The following is a 12,404-nucleotide window of genomic DNA, read 5'->3' as shown; positions in this document are numbered from 1 at the left end:
CCATCAGGGTAGAGTTATCCACAGGGACAAAGCTGAGAGAAAAACAAATGTCTTACTTCCTAGGAACTGAAAATGTCAACAGGATAAGCTTAAAAATCAATCTGCTAGTTCACAGAAAGGATCAGAAAAAGTGTAAAGTGATCACAGATGCTCAATTTTTGGAGCAGACATGGTGTGGTATAAAAGAAGTACTTCTACTAACCATCAAAATTCAGTTTTTCCCTAAATAAAGGAAGCAATTTTTTTTGGGGGGGGGGGGCAAGGCTATCCCCTTCATCCTTCAAGGAAAAACAGAAGCATTCACTTGTCTGACACAAAGGTAAAAAGAATACATACCAGTAGTAACAATAATGAATATATATGGAGTGTTTGCCCCATGTCAGACAGCATTCTTAGATGTTTATATGACACTATCTCATTTAAACCTCACAGTAATCTATGCCAGGTAAATATTATTATTCTCATTTTGTGGATAAATAGCTAATGTCTAGGGAAGCTAGTAAATAGAGTCTGAACTTCAAATCCTCTTGTTAACATCTGGGCTTTTTGAGTTATCTTGGCTGACCTAGATTAAAGTTTCTCACCTCGGGATGCCTGGGTGGCTCAGCGGTTGAGTGTCTGCCTTTGGCTCAGGGCATGATCCTGCGGTCCCGAGATCGAGTCCCACATCGGGCTCCCTGTGTGGAGCCTGCTTCTCCCTCTGCCTCTCTCTTTTTCTCTGTGTCTCTCATGAACAAATAAATAAAATATTAAAAAACAAAAAGTTTCTCGCCTCAATACTTTTCACGTTTTGGGCTAGATAATTCTTTATAATGGAGGGTTGTTCTGTGTATAGGATGTTTAGCATCATCTCTGTCTTCTACCTAATAGGTGTCAGTAGTTGTGGTTGTAATAAACAAAAATGTCTCCAAATATTGTTCAAGATCCTTTGGGGAGCTAAATTACCCCTTGCTGAGAACTGCTGCTCTGTATCAATCCATTAGAAGAAAAGCAGAAGTAGATAAAGATTAAACCTATCCAGAATTATTGGCAGATTTGAGGCTTACATATATTATACATTCTGCTTGGCTTAGAGTGTGAAGTGCTTCAATCATATCTAACAAGAATCCACAGGCACTTGTTAAAGGCACTCAAAAGAAAGCAACTTTGCAACGAGAATATTTGGTAGGTTGCTTGTAGAGGTCACAGTTATAAAGAGCCAGGGCTCTTTACTCGGTATGTTGAGAGAAATAATATGATATAGTAGTAAAAGAACAGGCTTTGGAGTTTGATGAATGGGGTTTGAATGTAAGTAGACCTTTTTTTTATAGTCCTATTTGAATGGTCTTGGGAAAAATTACTTATGCCTGCCAAGATTCCATTTCTTCATCTATAAAAGTGGAAATTTTTACTCTTTCCACAAGGTTTTTGGAGTCTTACATGTAAACATGAGTGTATATGATGTAGAGTACAGTACAGTATAATAATTGTCATAAGTGACACCAAATAATATGTAAAGATTGTTATATCTATGGTAAAAGAAAATCAAGAACATGACTCTGAATGTCATGATTCCAACAATGTATACTGATATTCTCATTAGATAGTATGTAACACAACCCAACTAACAAAATCCAAACCAGAGCTGCTATTGCGTATAAGGAAAATTCGCCAAGTTCTTCTATGTGAGAAATGATTCTGTAAGCAAAGTTCACAAGGAACAATTTGTGAGTTTGAGAACAAAAAGCAATAATGTGGTGTCACCAGGAATTTGGAAAACAGGCATCAAGGTTAGCTTTTGAGAGTTAAAGTGTAAGATCACAGACCATGGTTGGGCAAAATCATTTTATAGACCAAATGACTGTCAGGCCAGCAAGACAAAAATATAACCTGACTAAATGTATCAGCCAGTCTAGAGAACATTGTGCCATGCATTCAGGAAGTGGGGCAGAAATTTGGGGGCCCCAAGAAGCACAGAAGAAGGAAAATAATTTTGGTAGTGCCACGCAAGTCTGTCCTGGGGTAGAAGACTTGGCACCAGCAAACACCAGGAATTTTGGATATGTTAGCAAGACTATCTCTAAAAAGGGTTTTATAAGTCTATCTTAGCAGAATAACATCAACGTTTTCATTAATTCAACACATTTTTATTTTCTAATATGTGTGAGACACTCTTCAATAGGCAAGAAAACATAACATTGAAAAATAAAGATAAGTAAGATAAGTCTCTGCTTTCAGAATTTACATTCTAGTGGGGAAGACAGATGTTTTGAAAAAATGAGCAAATAAATATATCATGTGGTGAAATGTGCTAAGGAAAAAGCAAATGAATAGATACAGGAGTACTATTTTTTTAAAGATTTTATTTATTTATCCATGAGAGACAGAGAGAGAGAGAGAGAGAGAGAGAGAGGCAGAGACACAGACAGAGGGAGAAGCAGGCTCCATGCAGGGATTCCGATGTGGGACTCGATCCCGGGTCTCCAGGATTAGGCCCTGGGCTGAAGGCGGCGCTAAACCACTGAGCCACCTGGGCTGCCCAAGAGTACTATTTTTGATGAGTTGTCAGCAATAGCCTATTTGGTGGCATCTGAGTGAATACTTGAAGGATGGAAAAAAGTAAAACCATGCAAACATCTGAAAGAAAGCATATAGGCAGAGGAGACAGCACATGCAAAGGTCCTGAGGCATGATCTGTCTTGGAAAGGTGGAGGAAGAGCAAGGAGACAAGAATGGATGAAATGTACTGAGGAAAGACAGGAGTGAAAGGCATGAGTCAAACAGATAATCACCAGGCACATTATGCAGAACCTTACAGGCCATAATTATGTTATTGAATTTCAATTTGAACAAATATGATTCCATTAAGAAGCTTTTGAACACAGGAATGCCAGAATATACACTTTAAAATGAACTCTGTCGTAATTGAAGAACAGATAGTGGAAAGCAGGTAAAAGTGGAAGCACAGAGAATATTCAGGAGCCTACTGCAATAATCTAGGTGGCAAATAATGACTACCTGGATTTGTATGAGAGCAATTAAAGTGATGCTAAGCAGACAGGTAGTAGATGTTCTCTGAAGCCGGAGGCTAAATAGGGTTTGCTGATAGGTAGATGTGGGATGTGAAGAAAACAAAGGAGTCAAGAAGAACTCCAAGAATTTTAGTTTGAGCTTTGGTTAGGAGAATTGTACTTGCTTGAGATGGGATAAACTCAAGGGGAGTGGTGCACAGGTTTGGAGAGTAGTTTAAATTCGATGCCTATTAGATATTAGAGAATGAAGTAGGGTATTGGAAATGCAAATCTAGAGTTCAGGAGGCAGGGTTGGGCTAGCAATATAAATTTAAGGTCTTCAGTGTAAAGATGATGGTTAAACTATTGGATTAGATGAGACTACCCAGAATGAGTACACAGAAGAGAAACCAGAGCTGTGGACTAACCCTAAATTACCACAGTGTGGCTAGGCCAAGACAATAGAAAAAAAAAATCTTACCAAAAGGGACTCAAATGATGGAACAATTTCAACAGCCAAACAAATTATGAAAATGGTGGATTGGATAAACCCACTGAAAAAAAAATAAACCCACTGAATGAACTCATTAAATACAGTATGAATTATGATTCCATACTGATATAAAAATGATTAACTAAAGAGATGGGGGGAAATAGGAAGCTTTGCCTGAAAGCAAATTGCTTGCCAACTCATAAATGTAGTTGAAGCTAGAAAGTCACCATTTTGCAACCATGATAGTAATAATTGATTAAGGCAAGAATCAGCAACAAATGCTAAGACTAGAAGTTGAAAGTTAATGAGAAGCAGATTATATTCAGAGTTTCAAAGTATCTCCTTATTAATTACTTATTAATGGTAAAGAGAAAAGTAGTAACTCTATAGGGAGAAACTTGGAGGATATCACTCTAGCCGAATAATCAGAGAGAATATTCTCACTAATGGAACAAGCCAATGCTGTGTATCTCCTCATGAGATGTGCTGAAGATGACACAGTCCATTTACATAACAATCCTACCAAACATGCAAACCTAAATGTAATCATGAGGAAAACTCATTCTGTAAAGTAATTGACATTCTTCAAAAAGTCAATGTCATGAAAGGCAAATATGTCTAAGGAAGAGTTCCCGATTAAAGAAGGTATAACAGATAAGTACAGTCATGGTCCTGGATTGCATCCCAGACCAGAAAAGAAATTACTATAAAGAATATTATTGGAAAAACTGGTGAATTTGATTAATTCTAATGTAGAATACCGAATAGTATTGTATCAATATTACAATTCCTGATTTTAAATATTATACTATAATTATGTTAAAATATATCTTGGTTCTGAGGTCTTACAAGAGAAGTAAAGAAATTAAGAGACTTGTGGTCTCTCATCTATACTCAAATGGTTCAGAGGAAAAAAATAAATGGGAGAGAATATGATAAAGTGTGGCAGTATGTTGGCAATTGGTGAATCTGGGTGACAGGTGTACAGAAGTTCTTTATATTATTCCACAACTTTTCTGAAAATATAAAATTATTTCAAAATAGAAGTTTAAAAAGTCCTTGAGAATCAGCATGGTGTTGGAAAACCAAGGGAGTATGGTGCCAGGAGTGTTATGGCTGGGAAAACAGTGCAGGAATGCTTGAAGAGGAGGATGTCGTCATTATGTTTTACATAGTTTTTATACCCTTGAAAGATCAAGTTAGAGTAGACTAGAATTGACTGTTGGATTTGGCAACATGGAGGCCTAACTGGAGTGGGTTCAAGAAAGAATGAGAGGATGAGGAGAGAGCAAGCTGTGACAATTCTAGAAACTCCTCTAAAGGCTCTGATGGGAGCAGAGAGCAGAGCCATTGGGGCAATAGGTCAATGGAAATATGCAGTCAAGGAAACCTATTGCTAAAGATTGGATTCATATGGTATATTTCCACTAGTCTAACTACTGTTGGTCTGATTTCTGCTTTCTAAGAAAACTTCTAATATGCATTTGGCTTGCATGTAGGTCTACATGTAGGATTTTGAATATTTTAGCTTCATTGCAGAGATTATCATTGTAAATTAATAAATTGGCATCTCAATTTTATACATGAACTGCTTCATATGAGTCTGTCCTCGAAAGATGGATAAAATCATGTTTCTGTCATATAGAGTGATTTGGAGACAAGGAGGGGGATACATCTAATTTTGTAGAGTTCTTCCAGAACTGAATTGAAACTTTCAAAGATACAGTAAGTCAGCTACACAAATTATGGACTATTAGAGTCATCTCAACTTGTTCTGCAATGTTGTAAAGACAACTTTCAAAGAAAAAAGCCCTACCAGCTACCACAATTATATCTCAGCAATTGTGAATCTCAAACATTTTATGCATAACAAGTACATGTCTGAGGATGAAAGTTAGATGGTCATCCCTTGCACCATTCAGAAATCAGGCATAATGAATGTCTCCCCAGAAAGCCTCTGTGGGACAGTCTGCCTCCCATTTCCTTTGGCAGCGCCAGTTTTACCTTAAGGCTAAAGCTACTTTTCCACTATAGCCCCATGGTACTTGCAACATTTTGCAAAACCTCATTTAAAACTTTTTGGTCAGTAAAAATTTCAACAGAATTCAGCAGTATTTTGTTTTGTTTTATTCAACCAAGAGAAACGTTTATCGCCACCATGATAGGTTTATTGTGTGTAATTTTAATGTTCTTGTCCCACTGAATTATTGATTTTAGGATGAAAACCATAAGTCATCTAAAAGAAAAATGTAAGTAAACTTAATGGAATAATTTACATAATTGCTACTGTTCATTGAGAACTTACCAGGTGCAGAGATGTACTGGAAATGATATCATTGTTCTTCACAACATTCTTATGGGTTAGGCTGTTATTATAATAACATTACAAGAAATGAGGCAACTGTAGCTTAACTTAAAGTACCCAAAGTAGGGTTTGAATTCATGGGCTGGCTCCAAAGCCTCTGCTTTTTCCACTGTGCTCATTGCTTCCTGGCCATAATAGTTTGCCTATCCGTAGCCTTATCTAATCTGATTTACATTCTTACTCTTGCTTCTTATGAATGTCCATTGAGATTTTCATATTCAGGGAGAGATAATTCTAAGATTCTAATACTTAAATTTTCAAAAGTTCTTTAAACCTGAATCTGAAGAAATTTGAGAACAAAATAATTGAAAGTGTTCAGTCAGAGGAATCTATTAAAAAGGAAATCAAAAGTAAGACAAAATAGCCACGCTGAGTGATATTCTCCACTGACCATTTGCCTTCTCAGCAATATTGAATTAATAGGGCTATGCTGTAGGTGCAGATTGTTGGACAGTATTTGCAGCATCTACCCGATTTTCAGGAAACAGTCTATAATTAGAAAGCATTAGCATTCTGTACACCATGGCCAGCACATCAAATCCTAACGTACATTTTCAATAAGGAAAATAAAAGCTAGAAATATAGTTACTAAAAATGGATGGTGGCCTAAAATAATATTCATTTTCCTCCTTGTTAATAGTATCTAAGCTTCGTAGTCACAGTATATTAACTCAGGCATTTTCAGCTTTTCTTCTGGGACTAACAGAGGCTCAACAGATTCTCTGCTTTAATTAGCAAATTTTTATATTTATAAAAAAGAGATATTTTAACTTTTTGATCTTACAATGAACTCTTACTGGGAGGAAACAAAGCCATTTGCAGACTTCTCTAAGCAATGTTTTTTACTCAACAGATATTTTCTAATGTAGGGTTACCAGAAAGCATCACGGTGATTAAATAAAATAATATATTTATAACTGGACTAAAGAAAATTCAACTAGAATAAAATGAAATTGTATATTTCTGTTGGCATTTGGTCAAATTTGTTTCTACTTAAATTTAAGTGATAAACGGAGGTCAAATCTTATAAATGAGGTTTTTATACAAGAACACAATATAGATTAAATTAAAACAATAGCGCTATTTCTATATGACTTTTAAGGTACAAACAAGATAGACTAAGGCAGAGTTTTTTTGGAAGATTCTGAAAACTATTATGATTCTGTTCAGTGTTTTATTTACTTATTTATTTAAATTTTTTTCTATCTTATTTTAATTAAGTTGAACCATGTGCAATTGCCATTTTTATAGGCCAAAACTGACAAATATCAGCAATCTCAAAATAATATTTTTCAAAATAATGCATATACTTTTTTTTTTTAACATAGAACTACAGACTTATTAGTCCTTGGGACTACTCCCACTGCATCCCTGATTCCAGCTTCGCAGAGGCAACCACTTTCAAATAGTTTACTGTTTCTTCTGATTGCTTTTTTAAAAAATTAATTACAGTGTAGTTAAACTACAATATTATATTAGTTTCAGATGTACAACATAGTGACTCTACATATATTCATATTTTCATATATTACTTAGTGCTCATCAAGGCAAGTGTACTCTTTTTTCAGTTTTAAGTTTTTATTTAAATTCCAGTTAGTTAACATATAGTGTAATATTAGTTTCAGGAGTAGAATTTAGTGGTTCGTTACTTATGTATAACACCCAGCGCTCCTCACAAGTGCCCTACGTAATCCCTATCACCCATTAAGCCCATCCCACACCCACTTCCCATCTGTTAATGCTCAGTTTGTCCTAGTCCATAGTTAAGAGTTTATTTCTTGGCTTGGCTTTCTCTCTCTCTCTCTCTCTCTCTCTTTCTCTTTTTTCCTCCTCTGCTCATTTGTTTTATTTTTTATATTATATATATGAGTGAAATCATATGCTATTTGTTTTTCTTTGGCTTATTTCACTTAGCATAATATGCTCTAGGTCCACTCATATTGTTGCCAATGGTAACATATAGAATATATAATATTTTATTGTGTGTGTATATATACATTGTGTATATATATATACATTATACATATATATACATATATACACATACACACATATATATATATTCTTTATCCATTCTTCAGTCAATGGATGGACATGGGCTGCTGCCATAATTTGCTTATTGCAAATAATGCTGCTATAAACATAGATGTGTATTATATCCCTTTGATCAGTGTTTTTGTATTCTTTCAGTAAGTATCCAGTACATACTTGGTTACTAGCTTATAGGTAGTTCTACTTTTAATTTTTTGAGGAGCTTCCATACTGTTTTCTACAGTGGCTATACCAGGTTACATTCCCACCAACAGTGAAAGAGGGCTCCAATTCTCCACATCCTCACCAACACTTGTTTCTTGAGTTTTTTTTTTTTTATTTTACCCATTCTGACAGGGAATAAAAAATGATAAATATAAATATCAGTTAGTCTGGGAACTAACTGCAGTGGGACGTAATGTAGCTTATTCTGTGAATCCCTAATAGAAGTCCTTTTATTGGAAACGGTGACAAGGCTTCCCATTGGAGAATCAGTGACAAAACTGAGTGGCCTTAGATCTAAGCCCAATGCTTTACACCTCATTAATGAGTCTGTGAGTCTGATGACTGACCACTCTGTGCAACTACTAGAGCCTCTCGTCTGAGGGATGTGGTAGCCTCCTACCTTGTCTTGCTGCCTCTGCCCTCATCACCCTAAAGCCCATGCTCCACATAGCTCCCACAGTGATCCCCTTAAAATGTGAGTCACACCATATCACTGTTCTGCTCAATGTCCTCTAATGGCTGCATCTTCCCTAGGAGTAAAGGATCGAATACTCCTTGGTCCTTCCATGATTCTGCCTCCATTCTCCAACACGTGACCTTGTCATGTACTGTTCCTTCTTTCATTCCACTCAAGGTCTGCAGATCTCCTTACTATGCAAGGGTCCTGGTGAATGGATTTCCCAACCTCTACATATACTTTCTAGATATACTGTTTTGCAGATACATGATAAGGTAGCAGCCCTGTCTTACATAATTACAGTGGAGACCACTGGCAGTCCAGTAACTTTCCTCTTCACTTACTTGGTCTATTGGCATGAGGAGCTGAAAATGATTTAGTAGAGTCTTTAATGTGTTGCCTGTGGAAATATCCTCCTTCTGAGAACCAGACTCAATCTCTGCTAGTGGGTCATGGAGAGTGATGACAGGAGCTTCTCTTATTTCCACTCTCTGTTTCCCAGCCCATATGCTCTATATTTCAAAGATGCAGTACCATGTAATGGCTACATTAAAATATAGGCTACATCTTGAAGGACAGGACCCTAACCTTCCAGGATGTTATCTGTGGGCTGGCATTTTAGCTGTACCTTTAGAAGACTATTTCAAAATGTTTGCATTTGGCTGTTTCAGGGTGATGTGGTCATCACATCATAAAATAAGGGATTCCATACTCATGTTCCCACTATCACACATTGTTCCCCACAGAATTGGTCTAAGCTAAAGTTTCTCTTTGATAATAAATCAGATAATTTGTGAATCCTTAGATAGTAGGGCTGGCTAAGACAGTGAAGGTAAGAAGAAAAACTCATACTCAGAAACTTAATTTTAATAATTCTGAATCTCTACCCCTTCCGAGAAGAAAGTGGTTCAAAGTAGTCAACTTTTCACCAAGTGATTCTTTGGTTTCTTTGAGGGATATTGAAGGCTTGTGTTTGTCTTGGTCACTGAAAGGTGGGCTATTCAGCTGCTCAGTAACCAGGTTAGTCTGGTGAAGGGCAGTCCATGCTACTGGGTCTATTCATAGTGTCCAGTTCTGCCACTATGGTTACTCTGTTCATAAGTCCATTGTGCTGGGGCAGCCCAGGTGGCTTAGTGGTTTAGCACTGCCTTCAGCCCCGGGCCTGATCCTGGAGTCCCAGGAGAGAGTCCCACGTCAGACTCCCTGCGTGGAGCCTGCTTCTCCCTCTCTCTCTCTCTCTCTCTCTCTCTCTCTCTCTGTCATTAATGAATAAATAAATAAAAAATCTTAGAAAAATAAGTCCATTGTACAAAAACGGAAGTGGCCCACAGCAAAGGCTGGATGACTTCTATAGGAAAAGTCATTTTGCCTACCTGATTGCTTAGTACCTTCTCTTTAGAGAAGTTTAGGAGGCATCATTGTGAAACACAAAGAACTGCAGATTCTATGTGTATTCCCCTAGGTTCATTTACAAACTTCTTCCTTAGACTTTCTTGTCTCTGATTTTCCAATCTTTTTCCTCACAGGGCTTCTGATGAATGAACCCATCAAGCCATTTGCTGCAGTTCAAGTATATCCACAACTCACACAGCTGAAGACCAAGTATACTTCTTGAAGCTCTGCCCACTGGAATACTGTTTCTTACCATTGTTATTCAGGGCCACTGCTGAGTAGGGTTCTGTGTAGTGCATTTGTGGTCCAATTTTGGTTCTCACAGCCATATTAAGCCAATCTATCTGTGAAACAAACTAGGGTTTTCTTTCCTTCCCTTCCCATCAACTAGTCATAGGGAATCCTCGACAAAGCCATGGGTATGAGTTAAGAGAAAGAGTTAAGTGCAACTGAGGTAAGTTACATGAGAGTGGGCACCTGTTCATGTAACTGATTTTTTTCTTCCCTCTGTGCTTAAATCCAACCCCAAATATGATGTTTTCATTGCATAATGGATTGTTGCTGTGCCCATCAATCTGATGGGTCTGGCTCATATGTGAAGCTCCAATTCCACAGTCACTCTACTGAGGCATAATACATGCTAAGGTCACTTTTTAAACATTGGATAGTTCTTCTATATAGGCATTATGGCTTTGACCCAGAAATCTTGGGGAGTACATTGTGACTTTGCTATCAGGGCTTGCTGGCAGATCCGCAATGGCATCCTTACCCACCATGGATACTCCCTCTAATAATGTGGAATCTTCTGTGTCATGTGGCCAAGGAGAAGAGTTGTATATAGTGCAGCTTGTATCTGCTGCAGAAATTTCTTTTTCTCTGGGCCCCATATAGATTATCTAGATTCTGAATCACTTGATAAATGGTTCAGGGGAACATTCCCAAGTGTTTTATGAGCTATATCCAAAATCACGTTTGCACAGCAACTACATTTGTGGCCACTATTTAGTTATGTTTGCAGCTGTTAGCTATTTGCCATGATCCATCTGTTTTTTCAAAGCACCACACTGTTGAATTCAATGGGGGATATGATAGGGACCACTACTTCTGCATTATTTAAAATCTTTGAAGGAGGCAATGATCTCTGACACTTCACTGAAGGTCTGTTTTGCTTCTCATTTATGATGTCAGCTGGGGCTTGGGCTGTTTCAGAGTCTTTTACCTGGCTGCTTTTCTACCTGCTGCTATGGTTCTTAATTTACAGATTAGGGAACCGATGTGAGGGTTCTGAAAACTGTTAATTATATCCATTCTGATTGTGCACTCAGATGCCAGGGAAATGAACCCCTGAGCAGGTTCATGGACTCCATGTTTCACCTTACCTCCCTAGACCCAGCTCTGATAAGGAGTCCTGAGGATCTCTTGAATCCTCTTGTTACCAGTATTAGCTCATACCCTTTATTTAACAATCCTTGAAATATATGGGTACAATTCCTCTGGTAAATGTCTGTATGTCTTTTGTGTGTGTGTGTGAGTGTGTGTGTGTGTGTGTGTGTGTGTGTGTGTTGGGGGGTGGTAAGAATTGGAGAATAGATACTGTACATACTTATTCCAGCAGGGCAAAATAATTCCTGAAGGAGACCCTGCCTCCCCTTTAGTCAATGTTCATTGGGTCTGATTCATGTCTGGTAGCTAGTACAATTCTATTCTGTTGGCTGACACAGACTTTGCTCACCTGCTCTTGATATATCTTGGCTTTGAAAGTTAAGCAACACCCTTGTTAGAGGCCCTTTGCCTCTCAAAACACTATGGTCTACTTGTCATAACTGTAGGTATGTGTAGGTATCTCCTACACATAAGGGCAGTTATATCCACTTTGCCTTCAATGATTAAATAATATTACTTGGCCTCCCTTATCCCAGAGTCCTATCACCATCATTGGTACCTTAAGTATCAATTACTTAGCTGTCCTACAAGGGATAGTCTCCACTGGATTTCTTAATTATATCGGTGCCGCCTCCTCCCCCAACTAACCTATTTCTTATCATTTGAGTAAAGGGATACTCTCTTCAGCTGTTCTGTAGAAAGCAGTCATCTCTGTATCTTCTAGGATAAGTCCACTCTAGCATACACTCCTCTTTAAGCCTTTTGGTCTCTTCCTTAATACTCTGCCAGAGAGGTTCTGATAACCTTACCTCAATTACCATCATTTGTTCTTTCTTGGAAGAATCAAACCACTAGGCTATTAGAACTGGCTATAAATGACCATGTCTGGTCATTAATGTTGAGTCATGATAAAGTGCCCCACATCAGTGAACTCTCCACTAATCAATCTTCTAATCTGCACCCATTGGGCCATCATTCACTATATCTGTTCTCAGGCATATTCTCCTATTTTTTTTCCAGTATGTTTTGGGCGGATCCCAAAGCTACTTTGGTGATAATCCTTTCCCA

At 37.6% G+C, this 12,404-nt stretch overlaps 1 protein-coding gene across 1 annotated transcript in view; it reads left to right on the top strand.

The window, feature by feature from the left end:
• The window catches only part of IQCM (IQ motif containing M), a 434,749-nt gene extending 424,021 nt beyond the window's left edge, over window positions 1-10,728 (top strand). The window contains exon 14 of the mRNA XM_077846313.1: window positions 10,088-10,728. Coding sequence (XP_077702439.1) covers window positions 10,088-10,176 — 89 coding nt within the window. The 3' untranslated portion in view covers window positions 10,177-10,728. The remainder of the gene's footprint in view (window positions 1-10,087) is intronic.
• Window positions 10,729-12,404: the final 1,676 nt, after the last annotated feature.

This window comes from Canis aureus, chromosome 13 (genome assembly GCF_053574225.1).
Source record: "Canis aureus isolate CA01 chromosome 13, VMU_Caureus_v.1.0, whole genome shotgun sequence".
NCBI lineage: Eukaryota > Metazoa > Chordata > Mammalia > Carnivora > Canidae > Canis > Canis aureus.
Note: the sequence above shows the minus strand (reverse complement) of the source record. Positions and strands in the feature narration are given on the sequence as shown.